The sequence below is a fragment of the Lissotriton vulgaris genome, chromosome 3_1 (assembly GCF_964263255.1).
Source record: "Lissotriton vulgaris chromosome 3_1, aLisVul1.2, whole genome shotgun sequence".
NCBI lineage: Eukaryota > Metazoa > Chordata > Amphibia > Caudata > Salamandridae > Lissotriton > Lissotriton vulgaris.
The window spans coordinates 516,114,340-516,141,033 of NC_141689.1; the positions used below are offsets into that span (position 1 = coordinate 516,114,340).

A 26,694-nucleotide genomic window follows, 5' to 3' on the forward strand; every position below is an offset into this window, starting at 1 on the left:
TTTGTCAGAACACTAGGTGATCATCTGAACACCATATTGCCACCTCAACTCTCCCTGGCAGGCACAAGCCCCATTTCATAAACACACTCCTCTCATTGGGCTGATACACGCCCCGATTCACACCAAAATAAAGAACATTGATCAAAGACCATAGAAGATATTTCCAGAATACTGTATCAGCAGGCAAAACCTATAACATTCCTGGTCGAGGTTTTAGAACTTAGTTATCAACCAATTCGTAGATAAATCTGAGCACCCATTGACCCATCCACTTGTGGACAGAAAGATGCTAGGGCACCTGATGACCGACCTTTACATAGTGAATCCATGCAGAACGAGAGACTATGCTTTCACATCAAGTGCCAATCACCAAGTATAGACTACTTACTGATATCCACATCCCTTCTAGGCTACACTACATGCACAGTCATCCAGCCTGCTGGGGTGTCTGATTATGATGCCATACAAATATTGCTTAGAATGAGAGTTCCACAACCTCCCTCGAGCCAATGGGTATTGAATATTTCCAGATACAGACCTCTGCATGACAAAAACCATTGAGATTATTACCTGGAAGAAAACAAGGGAGCAGTTACTTCTCCATGAGTACTGTCATGGCAGGTAAGTTCTTTATACGAGGTGAGAAAATGCACGCAGAAAGTGGGAGACCTCATACTCATGAGTTAACCTAGAGCAACAAATTAAGACCGTAACCACTGATTACTCTTCCTCATACTGCCAAGAGACACTTTGAGCACCACGTGAAGTGCAAGATGAAGCTAAAAGCCTATAAACTTTGAAATTAGAAACTGCTCTGTGTTGCGTCAGACAAAGGTGTTCCAAATGGGGACAGTAAGCTGGGAGGTTACTGGCCATGCAAATGCAGCAACAAGTCGCTAATCGCACTATTCTGGTAATCAAACCAAAATATTACCCTGACCCACCCCATAGAAATCCTACATACTTTCCGAGACTATTACACAGCCCTTTTTTTATCAAAATGCTGTAATACACGGACCGAAATAGATTTGTTCACACTATGCAATCCTTACACTATCCTCTGATCAAAAACAGTCTGGAGGCAGACATAATAGAGGAATTAATGAAAATGGTCATTGATGACCTTCTGTATAGTAGTACCCTAGAATAGACTGATACCTGCCGAAGTATTAGAAATTAGAGAAAGACATTATAATGCCTATGCACCATGTATGAAGAAATCTAAAATAACCTTAACATACTGAAAGTAACGAATAGCACAAAAATCACGCTAATCTAGGCAAAAACTTGTTGAACTGAATCGGTTGTAGGGCAGTATTGCTCCTAAAAGTAGATGCAAAGATGATGGCCAAGTTTGCCAATGAATAGACTCCAAATGGTCCTACTATACACCTGTAGATGGGGACCAAGTACGGGGTTGTCCCTCATTGCACCTCTGCATCCCACTTTCTTCCTTCAATGCACGCCCTACAGCAGGTTTGCAAGGACCAAGATCCAAAGCTGGCAGTTTCCCTTCATGGTGAAAAAAGGGTGACATTCGAGTTGAATGGGACTACCTGTTGCAGGTCTTACAGCCTGTATTGGCCTGTAAGAATCCAAAGACTAGATAAACCGACTACAGAAGAGATACATGTAATGGCTACAAATCTTTGCCATTCGAGATCAAATGATGAACCAGATAGACATGTCCCCTATCTCCACTGTTGCTACCCTAGTGCTGGAAACCCTGGCAATAGCCATCAGAGACACAACAGACATTCATGGGATAGCAGTGCAAACTGGAACACACAAAATATCATTGTAGGCAGAGGATATACTAGTGATGGTCATCTAACCCTTCTAGACCGGATTTCTCTCTTCTCAAACATATCCAGTTATAAAATTAACTGTGCTAAATGTGATCCACTCTTATGGACTAGATACACCACAATAGCGGCGCAAGGAGGCAATCATTTCAAATGCCGACTACGAAGCTGCAGCACACTAATTGTAGTGATGCCCAGTCTGACAGACCGAGTGTTTTTGTTAATAACGGATTTACATAATTTCCACTAAGTGATACTTAGCCAGATGCGCCCACTTTAACCTTAACCGTAAAGCACAGCTGGTCAAAACGAGCATCATGCAAGATTCAGTTACCTTTTCTTCATGATCCCACTATGTATCCCCTCTCTAATGATAATGAACAGAGACGAGGCTCTGGAAATCTTCATCTGGGCTGAGAGAAAACTGCATCTTAAAATGACCAAACTGCACGCCACAAAACAACAAGGAAGTCTGAGATTATCTCACACAAACTGGCTGGCGTCTCAAAGTGCACACATAAGGTAAATCATGCACGACCCACTTGATGCACAAGGGTGACTTAAGCTGTAAAAAGCTCTCTTAGGCAAATTAGGGGACATAAGGATGTTTTACAAAGGGTATCCAAATACACAATTAACCTCCTATTAAACACAACAGCTTCTGCCTGGCAGAAAGCCCACTAACTATCGGGAGAAATTGAATTTCCACAAAAGCATGCTCCTTTATGGTGCAATTACTCAAAAAACATTGGCAGTACTGAACCAATTTTGAGGGAGCTGGGAACCAGTGGCGTCCACACCATATCTGACTGAAGGAGAAAAAAAACCTTTTGAAAATGCTCGAGCTGAACCTGTAGGAGCGTCTCTTCTGACTATCAATGTATTACCCAATGCCTTAGAAACTTGCTAAGTCCATCTTCGATTGCCATCTAAACACCCTTCATCCTTGAATATATAATGAAATAGGGCACCTACAAAGGAGCAGTTTGGCTCCATGTAACATTCTGACTCATTCCCATGTCTCTTTTCCAAGTTTCAGGACACCTGAGAGAGTTTTGGACAAACATGCTACAGGTGCAATACTCTGAAGATGAATGGGCAGATCCTTATGGATGCTCATGACAGACCATTGTGGAAGGCCCACCTAAAGATCATCTATTATAAAGGGCTACGGCTACACAGGTGGCACTGGTCTCCCAAGAAACTGTGTGTAGAGCATAGAGGGTTTGTTGTTGTCTCTGTGCTTTCTCTAGGTTGGAATCAGCAAATTCCCTTAACTTGTGGAGTCTGGAGTGGAGACTCTGGGTATACTCAAGAAAAGTTTTAGTATCTTCCTCTTTCTCTTGTTCCCATACTTCCTTTGTAATCTCTAAAAGACTCCTTGGTTCTCTTCCGTAGAGGAGCTGAAATGGGGAGCACCCTAGACTAGCTTGTACCTGGCTTCGGATGACATATAAAGCTAGGGGAAGTAGCTGGTCCCATTCTTTGCCCTCAACAGTTAAGAGCTTCTTCAATGTCAATTTCAAAGTGGCGTTGTAACGCTCACAGAGTCCATCAGTCTGGGGGTGATATACTGATGTTTTGATGTGAGATGTCTAAAGACTTACAAATGTGTCCCATCAACTTAGAAACAAAGGGAGTGCCCTGGTCAGTCAATATCTCCCGAGGGAAACCAACTCTTGAAAAGAGCTCCAGGAGTTTCTCAGATATTTCGGGTTGTGGGAGTACGCAAAGGAAAGGCTTCGGGGTATCTTGTGGCATAGTCAACCACAACCAAAGCGTAGAGGTGTCCCTTCTTGGTTCGTGGTAATGGACCAATTAGATCCATTCCGATTCTTTCAAATGGATTACCCACAATTGGTAACGGTTGTAACGGGACAGCTGGTGGTTTGTAAGGATTCTTTTTTTGGCAGACCTCGCACTCTTGGCAGAATCTAGTGACTTGGGAAAATATACCAGGCCAATAAAAATGTTGCAACAACATCTGCATCGTCTTTTGGGCTCCTCTGTGTCCTGCGAGCAGATGTGAATGAGCAAAAAAAAGAACTTGTTCCCGAAATGCTTGAGGCACTAACAACTGAGGAGTGTCCCCTTGTTTCCCTATGCAATATAACAATTCGTTTTTTACGTGAAAAGAGGGAAAGCTATCGGGTGTTTGTTGCACTTGAGACCATGCTGCTTGCAAGGTTGGGTCATGTTTCTGAGCATACCTGAAACTCCGGTCGGTGACCCACGGAGCTTGGGTTAGAAGAGTAGGTTGTGTTCTGGGGTTGGGAGAGATGTTCTGTAACTCGTTTCGTAGCATGTTAAGAAATGAGGGATTGTCTTGCCCTATTATCATTTCCTCCGGTAGACTAGGAACAACCCCGAGCCTAACCTTTAGGGTCTGACCTTGGGGAAGGACTACAGGGACAGTGATAACAGGATAAACCTTTACATCCCCATGAGCACACCTAATCGGTACAGAATCTTCCACCTCTTCAGAGAGTGGTAATACAACGGACTGTAGAATGACTGACTGTTTGCACCCCGAATCTAGCAATGCCTTCACCTGCACACCCTTAACCTGGACACTTACGTGAAAACTGGGTCCGAGTTCCGCAGAATATAGGATGGCACGGGGTATACATCCGATGTCCATCGGTTCTTCAGGAGGTTTCTTCCTGGGACAGTTACGTGCTATGTGCCCCCACTCTCCACATTCAAAACACTGGGGGTTGCGTAGGGGAGGTGGCTCTAATCGGGGTGTTCTTGGTTTTACAGTTTCTAGTGGGGGTTTTAGTGGTTTCTTTTCGGGTCGTACAGGACCACTCCCTGGTTTTGAGGGCCTTTCAGAATCCCAAGGTAAGGCCCTAGGTTGCGCCCTATAAAACGTGGTGGCCATTTCTACCGCCTGTTCTGGACTCAGATGTTTGTGTTGTTTCAACCATCTTTGAATGGGGTATGGCAAGGCCTCTAAGAATTGTTCTAAATAAATCATGTCCATGATTTCATCCTTTGTTTGGGACTGCGGTCTTAGCCATTTGTCTGCTGCTGCCTTTAGCTTAAAATATAGGGTTTTGGGATTATCGGCTGGGGTGCCGCGTTCTTTCCTGAACCGTACCCTATACGCCTCTGCATCTAGGCCCATATGATCCAGTATCAAAGCTTTTATTTCTGTATAGGAAGTATTACCATTCGGGTTAGCTACTTGGTAAGCAGCTTGTGCCTCTCCGGTAAGAAGTGGGGCTAGGAAGAAAGGCCACTTAGCTTCAGGCCACCCAGATGCCCTTGCCGCCCTTTCGAAGTTAAGAAGGAAGGCATCGGGGTCCTCTCCGGGTGCATATTTCTGGAGAGACACATTTGGTCCATTTCCTGCCCTTATCTGAAGTTGTGTTGTTAACTCCCTTCTATCGTCTGCTACTTTTTGCATTTGGTCTGCATGGTTGGCCAGACTATCTCTCATGAGTTCTCGGTCTGCTTGAGCAGAAGTCATCTGCTTTTCTACTGCCCATTCTAGCTTCTCCTGCCCTCGTATTAACTGTTGTATAAGGTTTTCCATGGTAAGGCGAAGAGATCCCACTTCTGACACCACGTGTAGAGCAGTGTAGAAGCAGACCAAGACAAATTAGATGCCTTATAATGTCAGGATTTATTCAGAGTCAAAGGCATTTATGTTTTCAAAATAACCAAGGTAAGTCAGGGAGAACTAGTTCAAATCCAGGCTAAACAGGGGAGTTCTGGGAGATGTAGTTCGGGTCCAAAGCAAAACATGGAGGTAGGAATACAACTTGGTCACACTCTGTTCTCCTCCTCAGGTTTTCACCCAAACGGAGTTCCCCGGTCTTCAGGCTTGACAGACCTCCTCGGATACCGTGAAACAAAACAAAAAAACAAGACCTCTTGTCAGATATGGGGTTTTACGCGTTAAAGCTACGCAGGAAGCAAGGGAAGTGGGGGGAAGCTCTTCACCAGAACCTTCACCAGTGTGCGTGCAGTTCTTTAAACGGACGTTTTTGTGCCCCGTCCTCTATGCACAGTGTCAACACTAATTATTCGGTTCCACCCGGTTTCCCCCCTCCTTTCCCGTCCTCCAGTCCCCGACCCCAAGAGAGTTGAAGTTTGTCTCGTACCTTGTGCAGCCACGACCCCCGGTGGCCGTGGCTGGCGTACTCGCGTTGCCAGGTAGGGTCTGGCTGCCCTTCTGTTCCGGTGCTCAGCTCCTCGGCGTCGCAGGCGGCTTCGGCTGTTGTTGTCCTCTTCCCGGTGTCAGGCTCCGTCCTTCCGTTCTCCGACGGTGAAACAAAGAAGGTCCTCACTGGTGTTTCCTCCTGGCGTCCGATCCGTGGTCCCGATGTACGACTACCTTCTTCCTCGGTGTCTTCCTTATTTAGAGCGCTGGAACCACGTGACTCCCCCAGCGGAGTGGCCCAGGCATAGGATTTAAAGGGGCCGCAGTCATCATTGTCGTTGTCGTTCTGAAAACACAGAATGGGAGAGCAATGAGGGGAAAAGTGCCCCGAGGGGGCATCCACAGAGTCTGAATCGTCACACAGTGTAAATCTGGAATTCTCACCCAGGCATCATGCTGGGGATGTGGCTCCCAAGATGGAGACCTTGTCTATATACTTCGGGCATCTCCCCCACTAATCCCTTTCTAGACACCGGTAGAGAATAAACTGAGACATGCGAACACAAAAGACCATTTGATGGCTTAAGCTGCCCTTTTGCATGACTTTGACCAATCCCACAATGTTTCCCCATCAGCAAGCTCGCTGGTTAGCTACAGCCCTGGCCACAGCAAAACAATGTGTCTAATACTGTGGAGAATAGTAAACTGCCCCACGTTAGATTCTTAGATGCAGGAAATGTACAATGTTGCCTCTTGTGACCCAATAATAGCCTAAGGTTAGGTAGGTAACTTTGTTTATTAGTTAATAAAAACCATAAACCATGATTAAAACATACAGTACAAGTCATATAAATAGATAAAATATTAAAGTCAAGTCATCGATCATGGTAACAGCAAAACACACAAGATGATGGATGGAATGTTTCACAATGGCAAAACATTCACCGCCAGTCATAGATCTGTGTTTAATCCATCATTATTTTGCTCACCAAGCCACCCCAGTTCAGACATTGCCATATGCAAATCAGTCTTGACCCTGGGCCTCATGGGAACAGTCCAGCCCGAACTGCCAAGCCATGTCTTCACTGGACCGGAATCAAGCATCCTAGGACCGGTTTCTGGCTATCAGCCGTCTTCAGCCAGGATAGCTCCAGTGGCGTAGTGAGCACAGGACTCACGTCTTGGCATACCCTTCCCACTTAGGGTGAACAGCAAAACACACAAGTTGATTGGCGGAATGTTGCACAATGGCAAAACATTCACCCTCAGTCACAGGCCCAGATCTGTGTACTGGGGTGAATGTATGACCTTGAGCTAAATTCTGTCCATCACCTGTTGTTTTTGCATTTGTCACCCCAAGTGGGACGGGTATGCTCAGACGTGAGTCCCGTGCTCTCCATGCCACTGGAATCAAGCTATCCTGGCTGAAGAGGGCTGGAAGCCCAAAATCAGTCCTAGGATGCTTGTTTCCAGTCCAGGGAGGACCTGGCTTGGCAGTTCGGGCTGGACTGTTCCCATGTGGCACAGGGTCAATACTGATTTGCATATGGCTGGGTTCAAACTGGAATGGCATGGTGAGCAAAAAACGATGGATTTAGGCCCAGATCTCTGTACTGGGGTGAATGTATGACATTGTTCTGCATTCTGTCCATCACCTTTTGTGTTTGCATCGATCATGGTAAAACAGTCTATCTCACATAGGCGGCAGTCATTGATACAGGGTTTGCTAAGCCAACAATAAGCATGTCTAGAACAGAGCAGAAAATGCCTACATTGTCTAAAACTGGTAAGGCCTAAGCGATGTGCAATTTTGCAGAGAAAGTGCTGATATTTAACCAGGGTAACATTTGGATAGTGTTTTTTGACGCATAATTATTAGGGCTATAGTATGATGCAAAGTTAATTGGGCTATAGTAAGAAAATCTACCTTAAAGTGCGAAAAGTGCCAAACATTGATATCCTAAAGTTGATGAAGTGGGCTTGCTTGTGGTCAGACTGCACAGCAAAGACAGGAGCCAGAAGTATTCAGTTGAATAAAGGATTTATTCATTTACATGGAAGATAAGTAAAGCAGTCTTGAGGGCTCGGGTTAGCAGGTACAACTACCACAAGAACATTCTCTTCTTCATAGGCAAACATTCTCAACAAGTAATATACAGAATACATGAACCACTACAAAGGAACATTCTGATTTACCATACTCTATAAAAGAGGAGAACTAACACATGCTGTATAGATACCACATATCTCCCTCCTTTTAATAAATGAAGAATAAAATATATCATTGAATATATCTACTGGGAGTTTTCTTTACTCTAAGACATCTTCTAACATCACTAAAATTCATTAAACTCTTATCATAGGAATCACCAACATTTTGCAAACTCTTGTCATTAGAATCATAACACAATTAGAATTTTGCTATGCGACCCATGTTCCACCATTGCCCATTGTCTAATTTAACAGCATTACCTCTAATACTAACAATGCTAGCTGGTTCTCAATTTGGATTTCCCTATTTGCAAGAGCAAAGGATCTTTGACACAAACCTTATCACCAACGGTGAAATGAACTGTTCTTTGTTTCGTTGCTGAAAAGATATTTTTTTGACATCTACGAATACTAGCAGCATCACTAAGATTTTTTGCTTCGACAGATTCTTTAGCTACATTACAATCACTATTTAAAGAATTCACTTTCCATAATGGATTGAAATTATAAACAACTTTCCTGCCTCATTAGTTCAAAAGGAACACATTCTGAAATAGAATGAGGTGTGGTTCTATATGCCCACACAACATCCCTTATGGCAGACTCAGTCTACCTTAGCTTTTAATGCACTTTGGATACATTCTACCAACACTCTGTTAAATCTTTCAACTTTTCCGTTGGCTTGAGGAAAATACAGCGGAGTACGTAGATGTTGTATACCCATTTTTTTAAAGAAATCTTGCATAATTTGTGAAGTAAACTGTACTCCATTATCTGTGAGTAATACTTCTGGAGTACCTTCTCTACTGAACACATCTTGAAGGAAACAAATCACAGATCTGGTCAGAACCGGTTGCTCCACCCGCTCCAGGCCGTCCTGATATCGCATTGACACTGCCTGCATCCTGTGCTGATATCGTATTGACTCTGCCCGCTTCCTGTGGTATCGTATCTGTGCCCCCGATCTCGCCTGCATCGTATTTGTGCCAGATTGTGCATTTTATCGTATTGACCCTGATTTAATTAGGTATCTGTGCCAGACTGTGCCCCCGATCTTGCCCTGCATTGTTTTTGTTGTTGTTTGGTGCCATTTTGTTGTCCCAGCCCGTCTCTCCACCCCGCTCCCTGCCGCTGCTCCCCCACGGCCCCACCGCTGTTCCCTACAGCATCGCCGACCGATCCCCTCCCCACTCGCCACCCGCTCCTGCCTCCCAGCTGCTCCTCCCTCCCACTGGAACATAAGGAAAGACCCGAGGGGGTGAAGAGCTGTGACCGTCCTGACCTGGGCAGAACCGGTCGCTCCACCAGCTCCAGGCCGTCCTGATATCGCATTGACACTGCCTGCATCCTGTGCTGATATCGTATTTACTCTGCCCGCTTCCTGTGGTATCGTATCTGTGCCCCCGATCTCGCCTGCATCGTATTTGTGCCAGATTGTGCATTTTATCGTATTGACCCTGCTTTAATTAAGTATCTGTGCCAGACTGTGCCCCCGATCTCGCCCTGCATTGTTTTTGTTGTTGTTTGGTGCCATTTTGTTGTCCCAGCCCGTCTCACCACCCCGCTCCCCGCTCCCTGCCGCTGCTCCCCCGCGGCCCCACCCCCGTTCCCTACAGCATCGCCGACCGATCCCCTCCTCACTCGCCACCCCGCTCCTGCCTCCCAGCAGCTCCTCCCTCGCTCGGCTCCCCCTCCGCTCTCCACTTAAGGCAGAGACGCATACGCGCAGCGGAAGCGCCCTAGGCGCGCCAAAGGTAAGCCCGTCTATGCCCGTCCGCGCTTGTTCCACGCCCAGGACCAGACCCCCTGGCTCCTGTAGAGGCCTCCCCCCCCCCCCCCCCCCCCCCCCCCTGCCGAACTTACGACGCCGCAATGCTCACTGCACTCAACACCGGCCGCCTCCAAAACTGCCATCGAGCCGCCCCAGGACGTACCCATGGACCCTTCACCTGTCAATCCTGCAGGTTCTGCAGCATCAAGTCCCACTCTACAACCACAAACGCCAAACTGAGCTCCAACAACAACCACCTGCAGTGCATTCTGCTCAACACCTGCTCGGTCCACAGACACGCCATTGAACTATGGAACCTACTCGACACCACTTCGCCGGACATCGCCTTTCTCACGGATACCTGGATGAACACCTCATCAGCACCCGACATCGCCATCCCGGATGGTTATAAGATCATCCGAAGGGACCGCATCAACCAAACAGGAGGAGACATCGCCATCGTCCATAAGAACACCATCCGCATCATGACCAGCTCCGACGACACCCTCGCTGCCGCCGAAAACCTTCACTTCCAGATACACACCGACCCCAAGACCACACTCAGAGGCACCCTCATGTACAGACCCCCGGGACCCCGCACACATTTCAGCGAAGACATTGCTGACTTTGTCAGCCCACACGCCCTCCCTTCCAAAGACTACATTCTCCTAGGGGACCTCAACTTCCACCTGCAAAATAACGACAACAACAACACCACCACCCTACTGGATAACCTCGCCAATCTCGGACTCAAACAACTGGTGAACACCCCCACCCACTACGCCGGACACACGCTCAACCTAATCTTCTCCTCCAGCAAGCACATCTCCTTCAATCACGTCACGGGACTCCACTGGACAGACCACAGCTGCGTCCACTTTAGCTTCAGAAAGACCACGACCCACAACAAGTTCCCCGCAGAAGCTGGAACAAAATTACCACCGACCAGCTCACCACATCTCTGAACCAAAACCCTCCCGCCACATCAAAGGACCCAAATCAGCCATCAATCTCACACAGTGGATCACCCACTGCGCTAAGAAACTAGCACCCTTGAAAAACCATCCCAACAAGCCTGGAAGCAAAAAAGCCTCCTGGTTCAACGACTACCTCAAGAACTCCAAAAAGAACTGCTGCACCCTAGAGAAAGCCTGGCAAAGAAACCCAACCACAGACAACATGACCGCCCTCAAGAACGCCACCCGCTAACACCACCATCTAATCCGCACCACCAAGAAATCAGCATTCAAGGATCGACTAGACAACAACGCACAAAACAGCAAGGAACTCTTCAACATCGTCAAAGAACTCACCAATCCCAGCGCCGGCAACAACGACATCACTCCCTCTCAAGACCTCTGCGACTCTCTAGCCTCGTTCTTCCACAGCAAGATCGCAGACATACACAACAGCTTCGGCGACCAGCCCACTCCCATCACCACTGAGCTGAAGCCCTCCACCACCACCCTCCGCGCCTGGACCCCGATCAGCACCGAAGACACCATCCGCTTGATGAACTCCATCCACTCCGGGTCGCCAACTGACCCATGCCCCCATCACATCTTCAACAAGGCCGACTCCGTCATAGCACCCCCAACTCTGGGACATCATCAATTGCTCCTTCAACACCGCTACCTTCCCAGAAAGCTGGAAACATGCCGAGCTCAGCGCTCTCCTGAACAAACCTACAGCTGACCCCACCGAACTTAAGAACTACCGCCCCATCTCGCTCCTCCCGTTCCCCGCCAAAGTCATCGAGAAGACCTTCAATAGTCAATTCGCCGCCTTCCTTGAGTCTAACAGTTCCCTCGACCCCTCACAGTCCGGCTTCCGAGCCAACCACAGCACCGAGACCGCCCTCATCGCAGCCACAGACAACATCCGAACACTGCTTGACAACGGGGAAACAGCGGCCCTCATCCTCCTGGACCTCTCCGCAGCGTTCGACAAGGTCTGCCACCGCACACTTGTACAACGCCTCAAGGATGTCGGAATACAAGACAAAGCATTGGATTGGATCCTCTCGTTCCTCGCCGGAAGAACAGAGAGTCCGCCTCCCCCCTTTCAGATCAAAGGCCACCGAAGTCCTATGCGGCGTTCCACAAGGATCATCGCTCAGCCCCACCCTCTTCAACGTCTACATGAGTCCCCTCGCATCCATCGCACGCCAACACAACCTCAACATCATCTCCTACGCAGACGACACCCAGCTGATCCTCTCCCTCACCAAAGACACAACCACCGCCAAATCCAACCTACACGAAGGGATGAAAGACGTAGCCGAGTGGATGAAGAACAGTTGCCTGAAACTGAACTCTGACAAGACGGAAGTCCTCATCCTAGGATCATCCCCCTCTGCCTGGGACTACTCATGGTGGCCCCCGGCCCTAGGCAACGCACCCAAACCAACGGACCATGCTCGCAACCTGGGATTCATCCTAGACTCCTCCCTCTCAATGACCAGACAGGTCAACGCCGTCTCTTCATCATGTTTCAACATCCTGCACATGCTCCGTAAGATCTTCCGATGGATCCCCATCGAAACAAGGAAGTCGGTCACCCAAGCACTCGTCACCAGCCGACTGGACTATGGAAACACCCTCTATGCCGGAACCACAGCCAAACTGCAGAAAAGACTTCAACACATTCAGAACGCCTCCGCTCAGCTCATCCTAGATATACCTCGCCACAACCACATATCCGGTCGTCACCTAAGAGACCTGCACTGGCTCCCCGTCAACAAAAGAATCACGTTCCGTCTCCTCACCCACGCACACAAAGCCCTCCACGACCTAGGACCCAAATACCTCCACACTCGCCTGACCTTCTACACCCCCACCCGCCAACTACGATCGACCAACCAATCCCTTGCCGCGATTCCACGCATCCGAAGAGCCACCATGGGAGGAAGATCCTTCTCCTACTTAGCGGCCAAGACCTGGAACTCCCTGCCCACCCACCTCCGCCTTACACAGAACCACCTCTCCTTCAGAAAGCAACTCAAAACCTGGCTGTTCGATCAGTAGCGAACCCCTCTCCCTTAAGCGCCTTGAGACCCTCTGGGTGAGTAGCGCGCTATACAAATTTCTAACTTGAACTTGAACACCTCTGACTTCTACCCACCTTGATAAATGATCAATTAAAACAATGAAATACCTCGTACAGTTAGGAAGTACATGAAAAGGTCCTAAAAAACTCAACAGCCACTCTTTGCCAAACTCGGTCAGGAGAAATAGTAGGTTTGATAGGTGCAGAAGAAGTAGATAAATGTTTGTCACTATACAAACACTGGGTACAATGATTAACCAGAGCCTCCACCTCACGATCAACTGAAGGCCCCCAAAAATCGTTACGAATCCTGCGCTTGGTGGCAGTCATCCCTAAATGACCAGTATTCGCAGTCTCTAAATGTTTTCTGAAACAAAACGGTGGAATTAACTTGCCTTCCCTAAGAGTTTACCCTCAAAAGATAACTCATTAGCAATTTTGCAAAAGTGTTGTAGACCAGGATCAATAGATGTTTCTTTAGGCCAACCAATAATAACACAGTACATGACTCGTTTTAACAAAGGATCATTTTCCAAGGCTTTACACCATTCTTCCATATCATTACAGATCACATTATCTTCAATGGCAGCAATGATGCATTCCTCAATGTCATCCTCTTCTATCTCACTGGAATTATCAATTTGAACAGGAAGTCTGGAGAGCAAGTCACCTTTCCATTTTTGCCACCAGTTATATACTGTACAGTGAAATCAAATTCCAAAAATTTTGTAGAAATCTAGCTAGCCTAGCAGTAGCTTTCTTGATTTTGTTACCAGATAAAATATCAACAAGGGGCTGGTGATCTGTTCTAAGAAAAAATGTCCTCCCCCCAAAGATAAGGCTTGAATTTCTCAACATCCCACTCGCATGCAAGCATTTCTTTTTCGATGACAGAATATCTCAATTCTACCTGTTTCATTCTTCTAGAAGCAAAACCAATAGTAAATTCTTTATTGCCTACCATTTGTGACAAAACTGCATCCATACCATATGAGCTGGCATCCACAGTTATATACGTATCACGACCTTCCACGTAAGGTTGGAGAGCAGGTGCAGAAAGTATGCTATTTTTGATACACTGAAAATGGTCCTGACAGGTGGACGTCCAAACAAAATCGGAACCCTTCCGCAACAAACCTCTAAAGCACTCGGCAAAATTTTGAGTAAACTTGGAGTAAAACTCACATAAACCAATAAATGATCGTAGTTGTTCTTTGTCTGTAAGGTGAGGAGCATTAACAATACCATCAACAATACTAGGTTTTGGTTTGACTCCATCTTTGGAAAGGACATGACCTAAATATTCAATTTCATTGACTTCAAATACACACTTATCTTCTCTAACAGAAACATGGTTATCCTATAAAATCGTGGGGACTTGTTGAAGGATAGTATAATGTTCATCTTTTGACTTAGTATGAACCAAAATATCATCTTGGAACACTACCACATTGGGAGTGTTACTGAACATATTACTCAACACTTTTTGAAAAACAAACACTGCCGACGCCAGTCCAAATGGCATTCTACGGAACTGGAACGTACCATCAGGCGTAATGAATGCTGTAAGATGTCTTGAAGATTCATCCAATTCCACCTGATGGTAGGCAGCTCGTAAGTCTAATTTTGAAAACCACTTAGATTTACCAACAGTAGTAATGAGAGGTAACAGAAAACTTTCTACCCAAATAGCGTTGTTGACGGTGCGTAAGTCCACACATAAGCGTAGCTCGCCATTCCTTTTCTTTGCCAAAACAATGGGAGAAATCCATAAAGTGGCATCTACTTTCAACATAGTAGTTAATTCATGCCTTATACTGTGATGTACATTGCGTAACCTGTGTTTTACAGGAGTTACACCTTCTTTAACCTTGATAGTGTGCGAAAAACATTTTATCAAACCAATTCTGTCTGGAAACACGTCTTTAAATTTATCTTTCCAGTAAGTAGCTTTAGAAAATGAATGATCAGCAACAGAATTAGTGAGAGAAACAGGATGCTTAAGACCAGGTTTGATAACCCTACCAAATTCAGCTTGATGCCAGCAACCCAATACATTGATACTTTTGAATGCAACATAAATTTTCCCTTGAATGGTTTTTGTTTCAAAGGTAATATTACCACAAAAATATCCAGCCAACTCCATTTTTGTTCCATTAAATGACGTGGTAATGACATCTGGTGGGAGAAGCCTTTTATGTCCCCAGTTTTGTTTAGATCTGTCAACAGATATAATGGTAATTCTTGATCCAGAATCAATAAGCAAAGGAATGTTTATATCTGCACTAAAGGATCCGACACAGTCTTATCAGAATAGACAACATTAATATCAACACAGTCTATAGCCAATAGTATTTCTTCAAGTTTGTTCTCTACTAAAGCTTGATCAAAGTCAACATCATCCTTTTGAACATTCTGAATAGAATGACGTTTGCCACCTCTGCACACATTTCCAAAATGGGCAATTTTCTTACATTTCCAACATTCTTGTGTTACAGCTGGACAGGTCTTAAAATTTGAATCATGAGAATTTGACCCACATCTGAAACATTGTATCCTGCCACGACCAAAAGTTGTACCTCTACCACCTCTAAAATAAGAATTGCCCCTAAATTTATTGCCATTGAAATAGGAGTCTGTGGAATTTGTTGAACTTTAGTAGCAGCTGTGGTAATGCTAGTATTGGACAAGGGAGGAATTTCTAGTACCTTGGAGTCCATTTCGGAACTTTTCAAACTTTTTGCTATATCAATAGCCTCGTCTAATGAAGGATTCTTGTAAGAAGCCTTTGTTGGATTTTTTTTTAGAAGAACATCTGGACACCAGTTGATCACAAATTAATTCTGACGTAAAATGATCAAAATTACAGTAGCTTGCTAAAACTTTTAGCGCAGTAATGTAGGTGTCAATGGACTCATTGGGAGCTTGAACAAGAGTAAAGAATTTGTGGCGGTATACTACTATAAGTAAAGCAGTCTTGAGGGCTCAGGTTAGCAGGTACAACTGCCACAAGAACATTCTCTTCTTCATAGGCAAACATTCTCAACAAGTAATATACAGAATACATGAACCACTACAAAGGAACATTCTGATTTACCATACTCTATAAAAGAGGAGCTCTAACACATACTGTAGAGATACCACAGTTGATTCTTAAAGGGAACTTATAGATCACCCTGAACAGCAAAAGAGATTCCGTTATCTTGAGGGGAAATTCGAAACTACAAACTATAGGGGCTGGAGTTTTGTTCAGCTTTATCACAGTGGGAATCAACGTTATTCTATAACGCAATGGCTGCCTTATTTCTTTTCTTGCAATCCAGAATTGCTCAATGTGGTCGAAAAGACTAGACAGTGTAGATGGAGGGAGGTAAAGGAATCTGGCACTATTACTGTATGTACACATTATGTCTAATCACTATATAAGCACTGAATGTTGAATGTTTTTGTTCAAAATAAATAATTTAAAAAAAAGTGTAGTGCTTCTGTGGAATACTTCTTCCTTCAGTTTCTTCAACTTCTCAATATCCCCATGCACTAGACTCGATGAAGAAATTTGTTCTCTAGCAGTAGCTCTCCAGCACAGAGAGGTAGCCCTTTACGACTCCAGTTGTCTCTTTGTCCACCCAGAAGCGGATGACGTTGGCTTACATGGTACATGGGTTGATAAGGCACAGTGCTTTGATACTGAACACATGCTGTTACAGATCGTCGCAGAAAAAGCATTCAATAGGGTCCATTGGTCCTACCTGAGAGAGACCTATTGGCACTTTGGATTTCCTACTCTGTTTACTCAATGAGTCCTGAACAGTAACACTATGCCATCGGCAATGGTGCGAGTGGATGGCTATACCTCCACCCCGTCCCAATCCAGAGAGGCACAAGGTAGGGGGTGCCCGCTCTCTCCCCTCCTTTTGGCTCTGTACATGGTGCCAATGGCTCAAAGGACTCGCAATAATCTTCTTATATCTGGAGTTCGTTTTTGGGGGATAAACATACGATTGGTCTATATGTGGATGACGTGGCAACATTAGAAGATCCCGTGGTTTATATCCCGGCCTTTATGGCTAAACTTGACCTGTTCACTCAGGTCAGCATCCATAAAATCCCAAACCCTCAATTTATCATTCAGGGACCCCACACTCTCCAGGCTACAATGCTCCTACCCTATTTAATGGGCCTAGACGCACAAAACAGTGTCCCTTAACTATTCTGCCCTGCTTCAGCAGATAAAAGTGAATGTGCGCTGCTGGAGACCTGTGGTAAATAAAATTACCGTATCATTTTTCCATACATCAAAAGTCAAAAGGATAGCTCAATCAAATGAGAGGCAGAGTCCGTGGAATCTGAGTCATACGGGCTTTAATAGAATACCTCGAGGTATGGGACATCGAGTTCCATCACCACTAAGGTTCAGGAAGGGACATTCAACATTTTATTAACATCACACATTATATATAGTAAAACAGTATAATTGAATCGAATACAGTAGGCGTAACAGGTGAAAAGAGAGAGATAAGAACACCTGTGCGTAACAGGAGGCGTGAAAGAAGGCGTACACTTGGGCGTGCACTTGGCATGTCAGAGAAACGTCACAAGTGGGAGGATGCTTAGAGAAAGTTTGCAGGATCAGCAGAAACTCTTGGCCTGTATGCGCGCGCAACTGAGCATGACGTGCAACTGGGAGAACTGGGGGCTTTGACTTTTACACTAGTAGAGGAGACTAATGTCTGGGATGTCAGAACGACCTGCACCTATAGCATATCTGGTATCTCATGTTTTGAGGATGTAGTGTCTGAAGTAAAAGGTCTCTCTGGCAGAGGCTGTTCATCACTGAATGCTAGTGCGTGCATATGAATCTTCATGTAGAGTGCGGGGGCCATGGGCCTACCATGGTAACGTGAGCAGTAAATTACTTGCATGGAGACAGGAAGGCAGGACCCTTTGCTCTGCAGCCGGGAATATGTTTACCTATTTCACTAGACTGGAATGTGTTTTCGCGGAGGCTGAGCAGATAACTGTAGGCAAAATATCGCTTGGCAGGCAAGCAGGCTGAGCCGGGCACCGCTCGTTTGTGCAGGATGTAAGGTAGAGGTCAGGGATGCATACCTAAACTGCAGCTTTCAAAGCAGAAAAGAACTTGGAGTCTCGTTAAGGGCCTGGCTCGACTGGGCCAGGAAACATGGAAAAACGTGTGCTTTATTCAAAAGTGTACAATGTAAAGACGTTGGCACCATAGGCCTTGAAGCCTAATTAACGTGATTTTCTTGGGGAACTGTATAACTAACATGTTAACGTTGGACGCAAATGCATATGTGTCTTTCTAGCATGCACGGAAAAGGAATTACATGACATACATGGAACACGTGTGTATGGATGGGGTGCGAGTGGGGGACACATTAGCTACCTGAAAATTTCTATTACCTCAGACCGCATACCCTCTCCTGGCTGGGCTGGGTGGCAGCAGTGAGATGGCTATATTACAGAAGATACTATACCTCTTTCATGTTCCCCCGGTGGAAGTCCGAACTGAGCCATCCCAATACACAGCGGGAATGGGATAATATTTATCATTGTGCACGCCATACAGATTGCAATGTGGCAAGGAAAGAGACATCCCATAAAATTGCCACTTATTTTTGTCTCACTCCCCCCAGACTCATCAGGGGGAATCCCGTTCCTAGCCCTCTGTGTTGGTGTGAGTGTGTTTTCATTGGCACTCTAACACACTTGTTGTGAGATTACCCCAAGATAGCTACCTACTGGACACAAGAACTGTACTATATTGACGCCCTCCTCGACACACGTCTGTACCGTTTACCAGCTTACATTATCTTAGGTTTACCTAATCCTCTCATATTCCTCCTTAAGTCTCGTATTGGGCGACAGATAGGTTTGGCACAGGGTTGCGGCCCTACTGAATATCCCTGCACATTGGGGGTCTGGGCGTCTTCCCTGCTTAGGTGGGATAGCTGCATCGCCTGTGGTATATCCTGGGTACAAAATGTATTTCTCTCTCCTTATCAATGCAGGGGGGTTCATTCCCAGACCTCTGGCACCCGTTATCACTGCTTCCCATGGAATTTCGTGACCTCTCATCCCCCAAGAACCTGCAACTACTGCGACTCACAGCCTCCACTTGCTACAGCTCAGAGGTAGCTTTGGTGTTTACACACATATCTAGTGTTCGGTTGGGTGGGGTGGTTCCCGGGGAAGGATTCCAGGGGGTTTCCTGATTTTGTTTTGATAAGAGTCATGCTTCAGGTTTGTCTGCTGCCTTGTCTAGATGTGTCCCCCTTCTTTTGATGAACCAATAAAGAAATTTAGGCATACCATGCAGGACTGGATGGTATCCCTAGATCTCCATAACACCATTTCACATCGAAATCCGTTCATCTCTAATGCATTATGTGTGCTTGACAATGGGGTCACAGCACTATGAATTTGTTGTCCTGCCTTTCAGCCTTGTGACCATTTAGAGTGTCTTTACAAAGTTGGCAGTTGCGGTATTCTCCCACCGAAAGTCAGGAGTCCCTGTATTTCCACTCTTGAACGACTACCTGATGAAAATTGTTTCACCCACTTTGCTTTCAGACAACTTGATGCATAATTTGACCTTTTTCCATTGTCTTTGATCCTTAATAAATCGCATCTAACTATGTCTTGGAGGCTGTCCTTTATTGGAGTGATCCTGGGCACAATCTACCTTAGGGACTTTCCTTCACAGTCTTGCACCTTTTGTGCTTGATGGCCATGTGTACTTTTCTGGTACCCATACAACAAACAATTGAAAAGGGTCCAAGGGCAAGTTTACCGACCGACCAGATATGTGCCCCAAACACAATATACAACTAATATCTGGGGGTCTGAAAGACAAGTGAGTAGGTCAGACAGATCGGATCACTAAACCAAACTATGCAAAATAACACCGGTGAAAGAAAGTTGGTAACTACTGGTCTAGTCAAGGCCCAGGAGTATATGGAGAAAAATAGTTCCCATCAGAAGCCACGCCCTTGTTGTCATCATTTGGGTTCTCCTTACCCAGGAGACAAAACGGCCAGTAAGTTGTTACCGTGACCGAAATGTGGTATGCGGGGAGTACAAGAAAGGAAATGAGTGACTAATGAAAAAGCAGTGTATGGTAGTTAGAGTGAAAAAGTGAGGGGTAATAGTAAAATTAGGTGAACTGGGTAGAAAAAGAAATGTATTAATATCTCCCAATCCCTAAGATTAAAAGGCAGGTGTGGGTGCTGGTTTTAAATAATAACCGCACTTTATGGTGGTCGACATGTTTCTGCATTCAAAAGAAAAAAGTTTCTAATGCATTCCTCAGGACCTAAATAATAATACACTACTGCTTTGTCAATAATAAATAATGAAGAAATATCACCTGGGGGTCCCGGGCGTACTCAACCGTATACTGTTAATGCATATTGGCATCGGATCCAAAACGAATGACAAACAAACAGATAAACAGAGAAACAAATGAGCATGAATAATTACTCAAATAGTGCTTGTTTCTAGACATACTGAAATATGTTCACTCACACCAGGACACAATCTCTGGTAAACACTCACCCATGTATGTTGGTTGAGAGGCTTCACCCCACCTGGCTGCAGCGCAGGTAAAAGGAGCACCGCTCTAAAGATAATTATAAAACAATTATAGCGCGGTTTTTAGAGAGAAATAAAATAGAGTTTACTTGGAGACAGGAGGTAGTGTCAACCTCCAATGCATCATATTGATGGTTAACTTGTAGGCACCCCTCTGTAGTCTAGCCAAGTTAGAGAGGGCAGGTACTAGATGTAAGCAGGTACTAGATGTAAAAATATATCTGGGGGCTGCCAATTTTCATGAAAACCACATCTTAGGGTTAATAAGAAACTGCGTGGTTAAGCGATGTAGCTCTTAAACGAGTATTCACTGTTATGAAATGCCACGATTGAATGTTAAAAAGATGTAAAAAGTCTCTGCTACCGCCAAATGAAATGCAGCCGCTTTTAGCTCACAAAAGCGGATCGCTTCTCTGTATGAGTATAGGGCTTGTCAGTAGGTGCCTCGTTGGGCACTAAATCTTATATTTCCAACCAGCGGAGAGCCCGTTGAAAACAATAGCTTCTCCGTGTGCGCGTTAGCAAGCCTGTCACTGTGCGCAGCGAGGAGTCTCCGGGCAGTCCTCAGTACTGCTCGGGGGGGCACCGGCGATGAGTCGTAAAGCTTCTTTGAAGACTCGTGTTTTGCTCCCGGGGCCTCACGTGACCAGATGCGTGCCCCCCCCAGCAGTACTGAGGACTGCCCGGAGACACCGACGGAGAGGTAAGCGTGCCATTGCGCTCCTTGCTGCGCATAGTGACAGGCTTGCTAACGCACACACGAAGAAGCCATTGTCTTCAACCGACGAAGAGGTAAGCGTGTCATCGCGCTCCTCGCTGCGCACAGTGACAGGCTTGCTAACGCGCACACGGAGAAGCTATTGTTTTCAACGGGCTCTCCGCTGGTTGGAAATATAAGATTTAGTGCCCAACGAGGCACCTACTGACAAGCCCTATACTCATACAGAGAAGCGATCCGCTTTTGTGAGCTAAAAGCGGCTGCATATCATTTGGCGGTAGCAGAGACTTTTTACATCTTTTTAACATTCAATCGTGGCATTTCATAACAGTAAATACTCGTTTAAGAGCTACATCGCTTAACCACGCAGTTTCTTATTAACCCTAAGATGTGGTTTTCATGAAAATTGGCAGCCCCCAGATATATTTTTACATCTAGTACCTGCTTACATCTAGTACCTGCCCTCTCTAACTTGGCTAGACTACAGCGGGGTGCCTACAAGTTAACCATCAATATGATGCATTGGAGGTTGACACTACCTCCTGTCTCCAAGTAAACTCTATTTTATTTCTCTCTAAAAACCGCGCTATAATTGTTTTATAATTATCTTTAGAGCGGTGCTCCTTTTACCTGCGCTGCAGCCAGGTGGGGTGAAGCCTCTCAACCAACATACATGGGTGAGTGTTTACCAGAGATTGTGTCCTGGTGTGAGTGAACATATTTCAGTATGTCTAGAAACAAGCGCTATTTGAGTAATTATTCATGCTCATTTGTTTCTCTGTTTATCTGTTTGTTTGTCATTCGTTTTGGATCCGATGCCAATATGCATTAACAGTATACGGTTGAGTACGCCTGGGACCCCCAGGTGATATTTCTTCATTATTTATTATTGACAAAGCAGTAGTGTATTATTATTTAGGTCCTGAGGAATGCATTAGAAACTTTTTTCTTTTGAATGCAGAAACATGTCGACCACCATAAAGTGCGGTTATTATTTAAAACCAGCACCCACACCTGCCTTTTAATCTTAGGGATTGGGAGATATTAATAAATTTCTTTTTCTACCCAGTTCACCTAATTTTACTATTACCCCTCACTTTTTCACTCTAACTACCATACACTGCTTTTTCATTAGTCACTCATTTCCTTTCTTGTACTCCCCGCATACCACATTTCGGTCACGGTAACAACTTACTGGCCGTTTTGTCTCCTGGGTAAGGAGAACCCAAATGATGACGACAAGGGCGGTACAGTGTGGCTTCTGATGGGAACTATTTTTCTCCATATACTCCTGGGCCTTGACTAGACCAGTAGTTACCAACTTTCTTTCACCGGTGTTATTTTGCATAGTTTGGTTTAGTGATCCGATCTGTCTGACCTACTCACTTGTCTTTCAGACCCCCAGATATTAGTTGTTGTTGTATACTTTTCTGGTACTGCATGCCTGGTGGAGGATGATGTCTCTATTGGTACCTCAGATGGCAGTAGTTCCTGCTTAAGGCAGCGTCTCTGCTTGCGTGTAGATCTTCAGACCACTCCTTTTGCATCTCGTCTGATGGATATATCACTCCAGTCTCTCAATCGGTCATTCCTGCCCTCAGTAGTCCCAGGTCACTGTTGTAATGGGCGTCTCTTCGGTGGCCTGGGACACTCACATGGGGAAGAAAACAGTGGAGGACTTTGGTCCCTGGCAAAACACCAACTGTACATAGTGCTGGAGCTGCAAATTGTTCGTCTGGCCATGGAGATGTTTTTCCCGTCCATCAAGTGTCATGTTGTGCATGTTCTCTCAGATATTGCTACCACCATCCACTACCTCAGCAGAGAAGGCAAATGGATTTCTGCACCCTGCGTTGGGACTCTTTGCTCTTGTGGAATGGGCTAAAATGTATGCTATGCTTTTTTTGATGGCAGCTATCTTCCCAGTGCTTTGAAGGTGGATGTCCTGAGTTGCCTGAATCTAGGAGATCATGAATGGGGACTCCTCTCCAATATGTCACATGGTTTTCCTCCAGCTGGGATGTCACTGCATCGACGACTTTGTCATGGTACTAAATATGAAATGTGCTCTTATACTCTGAGCGTAACATGGATTTGGGGGTGTGACTTTAGCTTGAGTTGGTCGTAAGAACTTCCCAATTAAAAATTCGATAATGCAGCAGAATATGCGCAAGGATCACATGCAGCTGATCATGTTATTGAACGTATTTGTAAGCAGATTAGAGTGGAGGAGTGCCGCCACCACTAGCATGACGGTTTGGCCGGTTCTCTCAAGCTGGCCTAACCCTCATGCACAGTGGAACTTTGTCCAGCCCCAGCTACGTTGCTGGAGCTGGAGAAAGCAGGCACTGGCTCCCAGTCTATCTGGGAGTGCAAGTTGCTGGCGCACCAGCCAATCGCAACGCTGCTTTCCTGCACCATCAGGATTAGCAGCTGTGCATTTTGGGAGCTTGTCCTTCAAGCAGGATAAGTGCGATGGGCTCGCTGTGCGTTGGAGTAAATGTAAAAGTTGATTTTTTTCTGTGCCTCCTGGCCCCTCAACGCCACCCGCCCCCTCCCCTGTCCCCTGAACCCTTCCCACCTCCCTCTTCCAGCCCGGCCTGCCTCGCCACTTTGGCAGGGGACGGTCCGCTACTGTTCGTATGGAGGGAAATCTGAAAAAGCAGTACCCATTAGAAGAAAGCTACTTGCTGTCCGAACAATATTTATGGTGGATACATCTATATTCCTGAAGATTCCTCACAGCACTCCGTCTGGAGTAGTGCAGGTACTAATAAGGTTCCAAGGTATCTGTTACGTTACAAATAGAGCATTGGGATCTCTTGATTCTATTCTATGGCAAACATTGTAACCTGGTACTTTAAAGTACCATCTTCCATGTGATACTTCAAACTCTTTATACCCTTTTGTCCTCACCTGAGAGTCTGGACGCAGCTCAGAACATTGCATGTCTATTGCTTGTCCAGAACCTAGTTCATTGCCATGGGCAATAATGGTTACTTGTTCTGACTCTCACTGCTTAATCACTGCAATCTACAGATGAGTTAACGTTACTGGTGGTCAGGCTGACAGACTACATCACTGCTAACTGCAGATTCAAAGGTGATAATGAGGCCAGTTTCTTTTTAGGTCTCACCTGGCGTTGGAGTGCGCATGCGCTCCTCGCCTGCGAGAGCTATAGTAAACCAGATTTAGAAAGGGACTTGAATCCCCGCTCCTCTTTCCGATTGGCTTGCGTCATCCGTTATGGTAAACGGTGGCGTGTGATTTAATATTGGGCTTTGTTGTTACCGCCCTTTCGCCTTTTGGTACGGCCCATGGCGACTGGCACACACCATCTTCGTTTCGGAAGCCTGTACCTTAGTTGCAAAAGGAAATAGCTTTGGGCTATCAATGCATGCGCCTGAGGCTGTCAGACTTGCTAAAGCCGCCATTATGCTACAAGGCAATGTTGACACCAAAGAGACCTTGCGCTCTACATCTGTATCCATATTTTAGGCTAGGCAGCAAGAAGGCTGCTGCGTTTCAGAATTATCCTTCTTGTATGCTCTGTGCCCCCGGCCGCTTCTTAACAGCACACTCCATCACTCTTGTTATTTGGGGGTTTCCACACTTGGCAAAGTATTTATGACAGTTTGAACCAACATTGTGATGTAGGTGGCAGGGTGTCCTGCGTGGGAACGCCATTCACCTTTAAGCCCCTGCATCTGTTGCGCCCTTTTAATGCTGCAAGATGATTTGTGGTATCATGAGGGTAGCCACGTGTCTTTGCTTGCTTTTGCTACAAACTAAAATATACTTTCAGAGTAAAGTATTTTCTAAAAGTATCTTTAAAAAGAAGTCTAATAAGCATTGGCAGATGGAATAGATGCATGTAGCAAGAGCACATTATAGCCAAACTGAAAATGAAAGGCGGACTGTAGTTTCCTTGCATTCAATACAATCTTTTGTTTCTATTTGTATGAACGAGGGCTATAGTTGTAAAGCAGTCACTCTTGCAGTACAAACACCCCAGTGGCGGCGGAAGGATAAACACAAACAGCCAATAACTTGAGCAAGGCCTGATTGCCAGCCATGCTGTCAAAAACTAACCTAAAACAAGCATTGGAAATGCAATAGGTCTCGCATTAGGAAAGTTTGAGCTATTGGTCTTATAAATGACTTTTTTAAATTATTGTGTTGATTTTTGAAATAGCTAAAATAATAGCTTTGTCATTTACAATGGCAATAGTTATAACTTTCGCAAACGTTACACCTATAGCATTTGTAATGCAACATGTTTTGTATTTACGTGACTTAAATGTGTTGATATTACAAATAACAATGGCTTTTATTTTTTTATAATGATTAATACTTAAATAAATTATTTAATTTGTAATGGCAATAGCTTAAACTTTTGTAAATAACTTTTGTGAAGATTATGTTCAGTGCTTTTTATTGTGACGAAAATCCAAGAACTGAAGTTAAATGTTAAAAAAATTTTGTGATGTGTAATAAAGCTTGAAAGCTTGAAAACAGCTTGAAACATTGTAAGAACATATTTGAACCAGTGATGCTGTAGTGGTGCTGAGTGATGCTGTGGTTGCGCTGAGTGATGCTGGGGTGGCGCTGAGTGATGCTGGGGTGGCGCTGAGTGATGCTGGGGTGGCGCTGAGTGATGCTGGGGTGGCGCTGAGTGATGCTGGGGTGGCGCTGAGTGATAATGTGGTGGTGCTGAGTGATAATGTGGTGGTGCTGGGGTAGAGCTGAGTGATGTGGTGATGAGTGGTGCTGAGTGATGCTGGTATGGTGCTGAGTGATGCGGTGGTGGCGATGAGTAATGCTGTGGCGTTCAGTGATGCTGTAGTGGCGCATAGTGATGTTGTGGTGCCCCTGAGTGATGCTGTGGTGGTGCTGAGGGGGTGCTGAGGGGAGCGGGACGAGAGGAGAGAGGTAAGTAGATAGGAGAAGAGAGGTAGAATAAGAGAGGGGAGAGAGGAGAGTAAGGAGAGGGTTGAGTGAGGAGAGGGTTGAGTGAGGAGAGGAGAGAGTGAGGAGAGGAGAGAGTGAGGAGAGGAGAGAGTGAGGAGAGGAGAGAGTGAGGAGAGGAGAGAGTGAGGAGAGAGTGAGGGGAGAGGGGAGAGTGAGGAGAGGGGAGAGTGAGGAGAGGGGAGAGTGAGGAGAGGGGAGAGTGAGGAGAGGGGAGAGTGAGGAGAGGGGAGAGTGAGGAGAGGGGAGAGTGAGGAGAGGGGAGAGTGAGGAGAGGGGAGATGGAGAGGAGAGGGGAGATGGAGAGGAGAGGGGAGATGGAGAGGAGAGGGGAGATGGAGAGGAGAGAGGGTAGTGAGGAGAGGGGAGAGTGAGGGGAGAGGGGAGATGGAGAGGGGAGATGGAGGAGAGGGGAGATGGAGAGGAGAGAGGGGAGTGAGGAGAGAGG

The 26,694-nt window shown here is 45.7% G+C and overlaps 2 protein-coding genes across 3 annotated transcripts in view; one reads left to right on the forward strand and one right to left on the reverse strand.

The window, feature by feature from the left end:
- Positions 1–26,694, forward strand: part of POC5 (POC5 centriolar protein) — a 328,992-nt gene that overhangs the window by 177,136 nt on the left and 125,162 nt on the right. The window lies entirely within an intron of this gene.
- On the reverse strand, positions 3,508–5,346 carry LOC147726714 (uncharacterized). Its single transcript, XM_086962734.1, has one exon. The coding sequence runs from the start codon at positions 5,344–5,346 to the stop codon at positions 3,508–3,510; it is 1,839 nt and encodes a 612-aa protein (XP_086818860.1).